This window comes from Rhinopithecus roxellana, chromosome 19 (genome assembly GCF_007565055.1).
Source record: "Rhinopithecus roxellana isolate Shanxi Qingling chromosome 19, ASM756505v1, whole genome shotgun sequence".
NCBI classification, from domain to species: Eukaryota; Metazoa; Chordata; class Mammalia; order Primates; family Cercopithecidae; genus Rhinopithecus; species Rhinopithecus roxellana.
In genome coordinates, this window is record NC_044567.1 from 21,454,668 (window position 1) to 21,469,047 (window position 14,380).

Genomic DNA, 14,380 nt, shown 5'->3' on the forward strand with positions numbered 1-14,380 from the left:
AAAAACTGAAACATGTAAACAATTATGAAGAAAAAAATAAAAATTAGCCACAATCCTACCTTCAGGCCACGATTATGAATTTATGTTATGCTCTTGCTGTCTTTTCTGTAGACTTATCTTTTTTCTATGTGATTGAGATTATAACAAGAATTTCTTTTGGCCGGGCACGGTGCCTCAAGCCTGTAATCCCAGCACTTTGGGAGGCCGAGACGGGCGGATCACGAGGTCAGGAGATCAAGACCATCCTGGCTAACTTGGTGAAACCCCGTCTCTACTAAAAAATACAAAAATCTAGCCGGGCGAGGTGGCGGGCACCTGTAGTCCCAGCTACTCGGGAGGCTGAGGCAGGAGAATGGCGTGAACCCGGGAGGCGGAGCTTGCAGTGAGCTGAGATCCGGCCACTGCACTCCAGCCTGGGCAACAGAGTGAGACTCCGTCTCAAAAAAAAAAAAAAAGAATTTCTTTTATAATTTATCCTTTTCACTAAAAACTATTTTTGGGAAAATTTCATGTATTCTTAAAACATTATTTAAGAATATGATGCTTAATGGCTACATAGTATTTTATTATAATAAATATATTTGAACATTCAGACTAGTTCTAATTTTTCACATCCCTGGGCTGAACCCCCTTAAGGGACATTTATATAAGTTTCACATAAACTTTTAGGAATTAAAAGCTCTGATCATCCCTTTTTGCTTGATTTCTAGAAGTGAAATTACAGGACAAAAAGTCCATTTTAAAGGGTTTTAAAAAATAATTTTAAATTGCCTTCCCAAGATTTGCATTCCTGTCAGCAGTATAGAATAGGATTTGTTTCCCTCTTTAATTTTTCTTCACCCCTGCCAACATTGATTATTGTCAACTAATAAAACGGAATAAAAACGGCAATTGTTATTTTAACTTGTATTTTTGACTCCCAGTGAAGTTGAACATTTTCATATAATCTATCTGCAAGATTTTTAAGAATGTTAATTGCTCGGCCAAGCGTGGAGTTTCACGCCTGTAATCCCAGCACTTTGGGAGGCCGAGGCAGGCAGATCGCCTGAGGTCAGGAGTGCGAGACCAGCTTGGCCAACATGGAGAAACCTTATCTCTACTAAAAATACACAAATTAGCCAGGCCTGGTGATGCATGCCTGTAGTCCCAGTTAGTTGGGAGGCTGAGGCAGAAGAATTGCTTGAACCCAGGAGGTGGAGGTTGCAGTGAGCTGAGATGACACCACTGCACTCCAGCCTGGGTGACAGAGCAAGACTCCATCTCAAAAAAAAAAAAAAAAAAAAAAAGTTCATTGCCCTAATACTAGTTACTGAAAATTTATTGTTTTGTGTTTTTTTGTTCTGTCTACTCTTGGGCTAATACCACACTATTTAAACTATTCTAGTGGGACAAATTTTCTCACATTTAAAATTTTTCCTCAAGTATTATTGGCTACTTTTGCTTTTTTTAATGCAGAGGGTTTTTGTTTTTTGTTTTTAGAGACAGAGTTTCACTCTGTTGCCCAGGCTGGGATGCAGTGGTGTGATCATAGGTCACTGAACCCTCAAACTCCTGAGCTTAAGGGATTGTCCCATGTCAGCCTCCCAAGTAACTAGGACTATAGACAGGCGCTGTCATGCCCAGCTAATTTTTTTTTTTTTCGAGATAGACTATTGCTACGTTCCCCAGGCTGGTCTCGAACTCCTGACCTCAATCTTCCTACCTCAACCTCTCAAGTAGCTGGGATTACAGGTGCAAGCCACTGTGTTTGGCTAGAGGCTCATGTTTTTCTAATTCCAAAAAAGTTTTCATAATGATTTTGATTCAGATTGCATTGAGTTTACACATTAATTTAAGAACTGATGTCTTCATAATACTAACTTTCCCCACAAAGAAACATGGTATGTTTTTCCATTTATATGAGTGGTTTTTTTGTTTTGTTTTGTTTTTACTTTTTGTAGTTTTCTTCATATAGGTTTTGCCAGAGGTTCCCAAACTTTCTTGGTTCATCGCATCCTTAGTGTCTCAGTAATTTTTTCATAGCACCCCTAGACTATAAGATACACTTAATATTTCTGCTTATTAGGTAGTTAAACAGTAAGTATTTGTGTCCTAATAACTTAATAATCATTTGAAAAAATTATATACATAAATTGAAAAAATTTATTCTTAAATAATTACAGTTACTTACTAATGAGATATTTGTGTCTGCATAACATCTCAAACCTTGGAATCAGCTTGGATATAGCCACCCACATTTCTTGTTCTTCATTGAGTTTTCACAGAAACTTCAAAAATCTAGCTTTGCAAAGACAGGACATTTTCAACAGGAATGTAGCACCTTTTTTTCACTATTCTAACAAACTGTGAACTACTCTGAACTATCTAAAGCTAGTAGTTCACATAGGGTCACAGATATCACATATAATAGTGCGTCTCCCAAAAATTTAAAATATCTTGTAATGCTTCTGGGAGTTCATCATGGTGCCTTGGGGCACAATATGGTTATGGTGAGATTCTGCCAATTTCTTCATACTTATTTCTAAATAGTTTGCATTTTTTCTTGCTACTCTGAATGGGATTTTTCCCCTATGATATTTTTTAACTCTTCATTTCTGGAATCTATGAATATTGAGTTTGTTACAGGCAAATCTGGCTGGGTCCTTGAATGTTTACGACTATATGGACCTTATACGAACAGGCACACACACACATATACGATTAATGTAGTTAATTAACCCCCTTAAGGAACAGTAGCTTCATTTCTGACATAACTTTAGGACAGAGTCTAGATACAGAACAAAAGGAAGAACTGGGAAATTATTGGATATTAGGAGAGGCTAAAAATAGAAAGACAGCAGAATCTGGGAAGCAGAGATGCAAAGTCACAGACCAACAGCAAGGGCAAAGAAAAAGAATTGATGGAGGGCTGGAAATGAAGAAGGGAGCAGGAAAATATGGGGGCAGGAGGAAGTATTTTAAGAGCCACTATGGGGTACTTATTTATTATTTCAATTTATAAAACTATGCCCACTGCCAAGCCTTCTGGGTATAGGTGGAACAATAAATAATATATGCCCATCTCTACTTTCAACTTTGTATTTTTCCTTTCTTTTATTAGTTACATTCCCCATCTCCCATTTCCCATTATCAGCTATCACTCCTAATCCCCTGCCAGGAAGACAGATGAGTGACTCCCACTAGATCCACAGGATGCTTTCTGGACAACTTGGTCAGCATTTCACTTCTACACACATTCCACCTGCCCCTCCAGAGGACATATCCAGGGACCCTTGTGTATATACTTGATATTTATGAAGGAGCAGAAATGGGAGTTCAGTATTTTGACCTTCGCTTCATCCCACCTTAGAAGAGGATTTTTAACTTGAGAAACTAAGCTGACCATTCATTCTCCCTACCGCTCTGTTTGGATATTCTCTTCCTATGTAAAATTGTCTAAAATTGTTCATATGATGCCTGTTGCTCATTATAGAGATATACTTGACCTTGCTTTTAAAAAACTTGTTCTAGAAAATAAGCGAGGGCATCTTAAATCTGAGGGCCATCTATAACGTCAAACCTTCTCCTTGTTTGCTTTAGTTTAACTTTCTTGTCAACCCTTAGAGGTAGATATTATTATTCCCATTTTGTAGAAGTTATTATTATCTTTAGAGTCACACTCCTGCATGTATCAGAGCAAGGATTTAAATCTCTCTGCTTGGCTGGGCGTGGTGGCTCACACCTATAATCCCAGCACTTTGGGAGGCCGAGGCGGGCAGATCATGAGGTCAAGAGATTGAGACCATCCTGGCCGACACGGTGAAACCCCGTCTCTACTAAAAATACAAAAATTAGCTGGGCATGGTGGCATGTACCTGTATTCCCAGCTACTTGGGAGGCTGAGGCAGGAGAATTGCTTGAATCCGGGAGGCGGAGATTGCAGTGAGCCGAGATCATGCCACTGCCCTCCAGCCTGCCAATAGAGCGAGACTCCGTCTCAAAAAAAAAAAAAGTCTATCTGCTTAATTCCAGATTTTGCTCTTCCTATTAAGCCATATTGCTTCCAGGTAAAATAGGCCCAAGCTAAGAAGGAAATATATATAAATGAAGAGTATAAAAGGAAGCACATAAAGCCCTGGTATTAAATATAAGCTTTCAATGCACTTTTAGCAGACTTTTAATGGTGATTATTCTTTTAATGGCTTGTTGTTACTGTGTTTAACCTTCATAATTTGACATGGCCATATCCAATAGGTACAAGATAACAGATATTATTGGGAAAGAAGAGGGAATTGGACCTGAGAACCTTCGAGGTTCTGGAATGATTGCTGGAGAATCTTCATTGGCCTATAATGAGATCATTACCATCAGCCTGGTAAATCTTTCCAGAATGTGAAATTTTTGAAGAGTTGGCTGTGTGGCTAGGTTTATTTTTTCTCTAATCACTGCTGTTTCATCCCAAATGAGAGCATTTCTTGAAGATTGTGTGTCTACAATTTTATTTTAATCACACATGATAATAGGAAGATAGGATAATACAAATAACTGAATTTTTCAAATAAACCCAGTACTTTGTTTTAGCTTTTAGTTTAACTTCTTTTTGTTTTCTTCCTTTCTTCCCTTTTTCTTTTTTTTTGAGACGGAGTCCCGCCCTGTCACCAGGCTGGAGTACAGTGGCGTGATCTCAGCTCACTGCAACCTCCGCCTCCTGCGTTCAAGCAATTTTCCTGCCTCAGCCTCCTGAGTAGCTGGAACTACAGGCATGTGCCACCATGCCCAGCTAATTTTCGTATTTTTAATAGAGACGGGGTTTCACCGTGTTGGCCAGGATGGTCTCAATCTCTTGACCTCGTGATCTACCCGCCTCGGCTTCCAAAAGTGCTGGGATTACAGGCGTGCCACCACACCCAGCCGCTCTTTCTTTTTCCTCAGAGACAGGGTCTTACTCTATCAAGAGTACAGTGGTGCAATCATAGCTCACTGCAGCCTCTACCCCCTGGGCTGAAGTGATCCTCCTACCTCAGCTTCCAGGTAACTAGGACTACAGGCATGTGCCACCACCTCCAGCTAATTTTTAAATTTTTTGTAGTGATGGGGGTCGCTATTTTGCCCACGTTGGTCTTTTTTTTTTTGAGACAGAGTCTCACTCTGTTGCCCAGGCTGGAGTGCAGTGGCGTGATCTCAGCTCACTGCAACCTCTACCTGCCCGGTTCAAGTGGTTTTCCTGCCTTGGCCTCCCGAGTAGCTGGGATTACAGGCACGTACCACGATGCCCAGATAATTTTTGTATTTTTACTAGAGACAGGGTTTCACCATGTTGGCCAGGCTGGTCTCAAACTCCTGACCTCAAGTAATTCGTCCGCCTCAGCCTTCCAAAGTGCCGGGATTACAGGTGTGAGCTTCCTCGCCCAGCCCCAAGATAGTCTTGAACTCCTGGGCTCAAGCGATCCGCCCACCTCAGACTCCCAAAGTGCTAGGATGATAGGCATGAGTCATTGCACGCAGCCTGAATTTTGCATCATTGTATTTTCTTTTCTTTGACCATGAAATTTTTTTGTGTGTTGTTATCAAACAGACTTCCTAAAAAGCAATGTTTATTTCTGTTAATTTGGATTTTACTTATCTATGCCTTAGTTCTTACAGCTTCAGAGAGGACATAAATATGTGACATGTAGAATTTATTATTTTTTAAGGTGACGTGCCGGGCCATTGGGATTGGGGCTTACCTTGTCCGGCTGGGACAAAGAACCATCCAAGTTGAGAATTCTCACTTAATTCTAACAGGAGCTGGAGCCCTCAACAAAGTAAGTTTTTAGGGTTTTGAAGAAGTTTACATAGCTGATTGAAGATTATTGTGTGAATTCTTAATTCAAGATCCTGATTGGAAGGAAGCAGTTCAATCCATGCCTTCCTCAGTCTATCTCTTCCCCCTCCCTCCATCTTTTCTGCCCATTGACTTGCTTGCCTTTTTATTCATCCATTCATTCATTCATTTCATTTCTCAACTATTTTGAGTACTTACTGTTTTCTAGGCACTGTTCCAAGCCCTGTGTATATGTTAGTGAACAAACCATATAAAACCGCTGCTCCAAAGCACTTACGTTTCAGTGTCATTGTGGAAAGACAGAATTAATTGAACGCTTCTTTTCTGTCCCTCCTCTCCTCTCTTTTTCTTAATCTATTAGTAAAAGATGTGAGGAGATCTGTACTCAGACATTGAGCTGTCTCTGATTCCAGCTGTGCTAGTTCCCATTTCAGACCTACATTATGAATTAGGTACTGGCCTAGGTGTTGAGACTATCAGATTTTAATGATTTTGTGAAATCTATAAATACACCTCTCAATAAGGGCACCGATGGTGGTCTCTTGTATATAGAAGAAATATTTGGCAAATATTGAGTGGGAAGATGGGTGAATGGATGCATGGATGGATTACTGGGAAAGAGTATGCATAAAGATTTATCTTCCCTTCCAAAGAAAGGTTTGTACTTTTTAAATCCAACTTTACAAGGGCTTTTCCAAAGGGGGAAAAATGGGTGGTTGCAGTCACTGTTCGTAAGAGTGAAAACTATCTAAGAATACCTGAATATATAAAGGACAGTGCAGTTCTGACATCTTTGCAAGCATGGGAAAATTATTTTCTCCTCAGGGCCAGAAAAATGTAATGGAATAGTCTGAGACTGACTGCCCTTGTGCAACTTATATAACCTCTCAACTCCTCAGCTTTCTTATCTGTCAAAGGGGGATAATAATTTAAACCTTTAAATAATGTGGAGCTCAAATGAGAAAACATAAGTAAAAGTACCGAGTTCTACAGCTACTCAGGAGGCTGAAGCAGGAGGATAGGTTGAACCCAGGAGTTTGAATCCAGCCTGGACAATGTAGTAAGACCCCATCTCTTAAAAAAAAAAAAAAAGTACCTAGTTCTTGGTGAAAAGTGTTGGCCTGCCTTAACATTTCAATTTCCATTCCTCTCTCTAACATTATTTGGTGATTGAGCTAAAATTTCGGTTTCCCATGGCCGGGCGCGATGGCTCAAGCCTGTAATCCCAGCACTTTGGGAGGCCGAGACGGGCGGATCACGAAGTCAGGAGATCAAGACCATCCTGGCTAACATGGTGAAACCCCGTCTCTACTAAAAATACAAAAATCTAGCCGGGCGACCTGGCGGGCGCCTGTAGTCCCAGCTACTCAGGAGGCTGAGGCAGGAGAATGGCGTGAACCCAGGAGGCGGAGCTTGCAGTGAGCTGAGATCCGGCCACTGCACTCCAGCCTGGGCGACAGAGCGAGACTCCGTCTCAAAAAAAAAAAAAAAAAAAAATTTCGGTTTCCCGTTCCGTTCCTCGTTCCTCTCTCTAACATGATTTGGTGATTGAGCTTATGGAGTTAATACACATACTAAATTGTATCGGATATTACATTTGCTCTACTTGCGGGAACTTTTTATCAAGTCTTGACTTTCAAGTGTAAAGATAAGAATTAAGTGTTCTATCATTCCCATTTAGGAAAAAGTTGAAAATTCCATTGGTTTAATTAGATTTTGTGGATGTCAGAAATTAGAGGAATCCTTTGATGTGATCAGCTTGCTCTCTGCATTCATATGAACTCTGTATCCTCCTCTGGGCTTGCTTTTTCTCACCAAGGAAAGGCACAGCAGTGCTAACAGTGGCAAACTTGGCTGTCTTCCTCCCTTTTTGGAGAGTAGCCTGGAAATAAAGGTTGTGAACCACTACTATTAAAGATTATTATTGCAGTGGGAGAAACTGCTGAGAGTCTTAAGGTTGTTGTTGTTTTTTTTTAAGTTGCTCTTTTGGATACCTTCTTAGGATGAGATATTGATGAATGCTGAAGATAATTTTAGGTACCATTATCTATGAGAACAGAATGTTTGAAAGATTTTAAAAATTCTGTTCTCATAGATAATGGTACTTAAAAAACCTATATTTCCATGATGTTCCCATACCCAGTCAGAGAGCTAATTTCTGAAATGTATCTTCTTATATTGAGTTTCTTTCTCCCCCCTTCCCCAATACTATATTATATACAAAGAATATTACAAAAAGCAGATGTTGGGTTTTTGGTTTTGTTTTGCTTGAAAACTTGCTAGTTGAATTTCATTTGTGCCATGAAGAGACATTAGAGATTGATTTCTTAAAATCTGACTGAATTGTTCTAATCAAATTCATTATATTCACCTTCATAGCTTACAGGGCTGCTTGTTAAAAGAAAAGCTTAGTTACAGGGTGAAAGACAAATAAAGCTATAGCTTTAACTTACCAAACAATGCTCACTTCTAAAAGGACATGATTGTTTTTAGCTGAAGTGAGTGATCAGATACAGAGGTTACCTAATGTTGCTCTGCCTGCTTCACTATCTTCATGTCAGCTCCTCTTAAGTATACAGCTGTGCTGCTGAAGACACCCGATTTCATGCAAATTCATTCAGAATGTCCTATCAGCCCCTTTGCCTATCAGGTATGAAAAAGGAAACTATCATGCTCAGATGGCTTCCTCTGACTCACTCCTTGTGCATGTTGCCTTTGTGTGTGCTGGTGTCTTTCTTCATCTCTGTTTGCCTTTCTTTCTGTAGGTATCTCTCTGTATTGTGTACTCTGGGTGTGTGCAAGTCACCCTGAGTGCATGTCTCTTTCTGTGTGGGTGCTGATCTTTCTGTCTCTTTGTGTCTGTGTCTTGCATATGGATCCCCCTCTTTCTCTGTGTGCCTCCTTGAGTGTCCATGTGTGAGAAAGTCTTTGTGTATTTGAAACATTGTAGAGCCTCCTTTCTTAAGCCTTGGTGCTCATAGTATGTACCTGTGTAAAGTGGAAATGTAGGAGACATATGCAAGCTTATATACAATCTTAGACTGTAAATATTTGATCCCCACCTTTTTGAGTCTTCATCCTTTATGTTAAACATTGGGGGTGAAGAATAAGGAGTGGGGGTGTTCAGAGGTTGTAGGGGGAAAAAAATCTTGTGTGTGCAAGTGCCGATCCCGTTGACCCCTTTGAAAATTGAAATAATGATAATGCGCGTCTCCTGACTGCATCAAAGTATCAGCACATCAAAAGCCAGGAGGCATGAAATGCAAATGATAAAGTGAAAGCAGATGGATTGTGCATGATCGCCTGATGCCCAATGAATTTTAAAAGGTGCTGGTTTGCAGGAAGGGGGGGTTGGGGGGTTTTAGGGGGAACTGAAATAAACACGTTATCCCTGCAATTTTTTTTTTTGTTCTTGATGCTCACTCCTGACGATATTTTTTCACACTTGAGTGAACACCCTCTCTCTCTCTCTACCTCTGTCCCCCTCCCCCTCCCACTCTCTCTCTCTCTTTCTGTCTCCTCTCCAACTACCCCCCTCCGCCCCCACCACCCCCACCTCTTACACGTCTCAGGTCATGTCGCTGCAGCTCCGGTGGAAATAATAAGATATAAACCACGAGGTTGTTATTTGCATAGAAATAGCATGGAGCCCCAGGCAGCAAGGGAGAAGGACACAGGGATCATTTGTCTAAAATTGTAATGAAAACTTTTGCTGAGGCAGAGATTTTTTAAAACTTTCTTTCTCCCTGCTTTTCCCCTTCCTTCCCCTACCCCCCAAACCCCATCATTGATTTTACCTAACATGGTTCAGTTTGAAGAGAAAAGATTGACACTCCACATATCATACTCCCATAATGCAGCAACCTGTAAATTGTTTGTTCCTTTAATAGATATGAAGCTGAAGAGACATGCGTTTTCAACCTAATACACTGCATGTGTGCGCCAGGCTTTTATGGCTATACTCCATCTGGGCATACACATGATGTTGCCTGTCGCTAGCCTGTTTTTAATTAGTTTACACCTTCCTATCTTTTGCTTCCAAAGACTCTTACTTTTTAAAGGATTTCTTTTTATAGCCAACAGTAGTAACCTTCATATAAAATAAATATTTTCTGGTGTTTTCCTGTTTTTTTACTTTTGGTGGTTTTTCTGTGTACTTACATGTTTTATTCATGGACGCCATCCTTTGCCACTGTGTCTTTTATTCCAAAACCAGGAAGTGCTTCCCACCTTTGTATTTTTATCCTTTTCCCCCTGTGAACTCACTATTTGTATATCTTCTTTCCATGTCTGTCTTGCTTTGTTGCCTGCAGTTATTTGTAAAATATTCAAAATATTACCCAAATTGAGAAGAGATGTAGTATCTGGATTTTATTGACATTTGACATTAGAACTAAAGGCAGTAGGCTGGTGATTACAGGCAGCCCAAGGGGGTTTACTTGAAATTCAATCAAGAATATCTGTCTGGTTCCTTGCTATCTTCTGGAATGGGTTAATGGTATCAGGGCTATATTTCGTAGACAGGAAGACAAAAACAGTAGAAGGGAAAGTGACTTAGTTTCATTGACAGAGACTAGATCAGGGTCAGAACATGAACTTTCATGTCCCTAAGTTTCATTGAAGAAAGCTCAGGCCTCTTTGCTTAGTGGTCTGTAAAGCCTAAAAGAAGGTGATCTGGTTGTTTTCCTGTTTGTCCAAATGTCGTGAGAATGATGACATTAATAAGAGAAGTTTCTAGGGGCTTGCTATTTCATGTCGCTCAAGGTAGCAGATCCTAACTCTCGGAACTGTAGGCTGTGGGTGACAGATTCCTTAAAATGCCTCACTGCGTGGCAGACCTGATGTGCGTGGCAGATTACCTTGCTTGAACAGATTACCCTGCAGGACAGTCATGCTGTCCTGGCAAAGGCAGTAACCTGTGTACTTGGGGAACTAGTAAAGATACACCTTTAAGGAGCTGAGATGATTGCAGAGTCATAAACTCTTAAGTCTATGTGCCACTGGTCATTTGCAGAGATGATCATACTTACTTTCCCTCCCCCCACCACTCTTCCTTTCAGTTTCCTTTTTATTTTTTTTTCTCCCTTTCCTGTTAAAAGTATTAGTATGTTTAACATAGTGTTAGGTGACAGATAAGCTGGAAGAACTAGTGTTGTAAAGGAACACTGATGTATACTGGAGCCTACTAGCTCTCAATCCATTGCCCCAGACTTGGGGAGAGAGAGCACATTCTGTATCCAGAGAAATAGGAATATGCAGTTTATGGTTGTCCTCTGGACATTAACTGCCTGTGAAGGTAAGGTATATGCCAAAGGCAGTGATAGATTCACCAGGAGATGATATGTGACTTTCTTGTATTTTAAAGCTCTGCTTCTGTTTTAGAAAAAAATATCCTATACTCTCATCTCCCTTAGAGAGATCAGGGCCCTATTTTCACTGAATCTGCAAGAAAAAAGAAATTATGTGATGGGTATGACTAGGGCCATTAGTTTGGTAGGGGGCTAATTCTGCTAATCTTGCTTTTGAGACTTGGTGCAAGTAAGTTACATTTCTCTCTGGTTCTCATATACGTATTTTCCTGCAGCTATGCAGTATGAAATGTGAAGTTGTCATAGCTGACACTGTTGGGCACAGTACCAGAGTTCCTCTCATGAGTGGGAATTGTCTGTTACACCAGGAACCTGCACTGTACAGTCTCCATGCTCACCCATGACTCTGTGACATACAACGTGAAAGTCGTGGACGCTCAAGAAGGGAAGCAGAGATTACTTAGCTCTCACTGTGGGGCGGGCAACGTTGTAACTTTCACGTAACTTAAAGAGGTTATGATAGAGACAGCACCGGGACAAGTGAGAGCCAGAAGGGCACTGGGCAACTCTGTGCCTTGCTAAGGAAAAATAACTAAACATGGGCAAAGGAGATCCTAAGAAGCCTAGAGGCAAGATGTTGTCATATGCATTTTTTATGGAAACTTGTTGGGAGGAGCATAAGAAGAAGCATCCAGATGCTTCAGTCAACTTCTCAGTTTTCTAAGAAGTGCTCAGAGAGGTGGAAGACCATGTCTGCTAAACAGAAGGGAAAATTTGAAGATATGGCAAAGGCAGACAAGATCGATTATGAAAGAAATGAAAACCTATATCCCTCCTGAAGGGGAGACAAAAAAGAAGTTCAAGGATCCCGATGCACCCAAGAGGCCTCCTTTGGCCTTCTTCCTGTTGTATTCTGAGTATCACCCAAAAATCAAAGGAGAACATCCTGGCCTGTCCATTGGTGATATTGCGAAGAAACTGGGAGAGATGTGGAATAACACTGCTGCAGATGACAAGCAGCCTTATGAAAAGAAGCCTGCGAAGCTGAAGGAAAAATACGAAAATGCTACTGCTACATATTGAGCTAAAGGAAAGCCTGATGCAGCAAAAAAGGGAGTTGTCAAGGCTGAAAAAGCAAGAAAAAGAAGGAAGATGAAGAGGATGAGGAGGAGGAAGATGAAGGTGATGATGAATAAGTTGATTCTAGCACAGATTTTTTTCTTGTCTATAAAGCATTTAACCCCCCTGTATACAACTCACTCCTTTTAAAGAATAAAATTGAAATGTAAGACTGTGTAAGAATTTTTTTAAAACTGTACAGTGTCTTCTTTTGTATAGTTAACACACTACCAAATGTGTCTTTAGATAGCCCTGTCCTGGTGGTATTTTCATAGCCACTAACTTTGCCTGGTACAGTATAGGTGTTGTAAATTGGCATAAAAATTTAAAGCAGGTTCTCGTTGGTGTACAGCACAAGTAAGTTATATATGGGGATAGTAGTTTTTTCATTTTCAATTGTCTCTGATGCAGCTTATATGAAACAATTGTTCTGTTAACTGAATACCACTCTAATTGCAAAAAAAAAAAAAAAAGTTGCAGCTGTTTTGTTGGCATTCTGAATGCTTCTAAGTAAATACATTTTTTTAAAATTAGTTAAAAAAAAAAAAAAGATGTTATGATCATGGAGAGGCTAGAGCCAGGCTGCCCAGGTTTAAGTCTTGGCTCCACCACCTACCTACTAGTTGTGTGACCTCGGGCAATTTATTTAACCTCTCTGAGTTACAGTTTTATTAACTGTAAAAGAGGGGATAATAATAGTATCTATGTACCAGAGTCGTTGTGAGAATTAAATGAGCCAAAATAGGTAAAACATTGGCACTGCCATAGTCTTCTCTAAGGTGCCTTTAGGGTTCCTTCTCATTGCAATTTCTTATCTGGTTCTGGAAAGGAAATACAAACACATTATTCTCTATACTTTCTGATTCTTTGAAGGCAAAATTCCTTCAAGAAAATGTTAGATGACAGTCCTCACTTGGCAGTACATTCATGTATTGACTTTCCCAATAGAGGTATCTAACGACAATCAATGCTCTTTGGAAAGCCATTAACGTGAGAGACACGATGTTCGGTCATGACAGGGTAGTATATATGTCAGTCATCTGTCTACAAGAGTCCCCAAGGACTTGTTGATACAATAGCTCATAATCACTCTAAGGATCAGTCTAGCAATTTGCATTTTTAAAAGTCCCTAACTACCTATTTTCACAATAGACAGTCCCTATACTCCCATAGCTCCAGATGGGATCACTCTCCTTTCTAAGGAGGGCATTTTAGCTTCCTTTCTGAGTAATCCTTGCTTTAGCATTATGAATGAGTCCTCAGAAAGTATTGCTCAATGGACAGATCTCCCTAATATTCAAGCGCTCCCTCCCCACACATAAAATATTGGTAAATCTTGCCCCATTTAGGGGGATTGTTTTGTTTGTTTTTCATTTGATATTCCTCAAATTTGGTAGAAAACTATACCTGGTTATGTTTGACTCTATTAGTGTGCCTTAGTGACCTGCCAGCAATCCTGAGTGCTCTGGTTTGGAGATCTTACAGGGTGGAATCGCCACACAGACCTCCACTACAGAAGTTGCCTCTGACTCTGAGAGAGCCCATGCATGTATGGTGGCTTAGGGTCTAAGAATTTGGGAGACCCTACAGCAAGTACCAGTCCAGAGCTTCTGGATAAAGTGAAAGCTCTGAGACCCTGTTTGGGGCATTGAATGCAGACTCAGAAATTATCATGTTTGACAACCTATTATGAATGTGCTCAAACTTTTTGGAGTTACAGAACCTTTAGATTAAAAAAACAACAACAACAAAACTGCCAGGCATAGTGGCTCATGCCTGTAATCCCAGCACTTTGGGAGGCAGAGGCAGATGGATCACCTGAGGTCAGTGGTTTGAGACCAGCCATGCCAACATGGTGAAACCCTGTCTCTACTAAAAATACAAAATTAGCCAGGCGTGGTGGCACACACCTGTAATCCCAGCTACTCGGGAGGCTAAGGCAGGAGAATCACTTGAACCTGGGAGACAGAGGTGGCAGTGAGCCAAGACTGCACCATTGCACTCAAGCCTGGGCAAAAACAGCAAAACTCCATCTCAGAAAAAAACAAACAAACAACAACAACAAAAACTTTTGATCATTCTTCTCCCTGCCGTTTACTAGGTAAGCAACTTTAGGCTTTAATCTATTTAGATGTTAGTTTCCTCTTTG

The 14,380-nt window shown here is 40.5% G+C and overlaps 1 protein-coding gene and 1 pseudogene across 6 annotated transcripts in view; both read left to right on the forward strand.

The window, feature by feature from the left end:
• ACACA (acetyl-CoA carboxylase alpha) overlaps positions 1-14,380 on the forward strand; it is a 342,596-nt gene that overhangs the window by 269,661 nt on the left and 58,555 nt on the right. For all 6 annotated transcript variants that reach the window (XM_030923246.1, XM_030923247.1, XM_030923245.1 and 3 more), the window contains 2 exons: positions 4,234-4,354; positions 5,673-5,783. In XM_030923246.1, coding sequence (XP_030779106.1) covers positions 4,234-4,354; positions 5,673-5,783 — 232 coding nt within the window. The remainder of the gene's footprint in view (positions 1-4,233; positions 4,355-5,672; positions 5,784-14,380) is intronic.
• On the forward strand, positions 11,395-12,308 carry LOC115894797 (annotated as a pseudogene).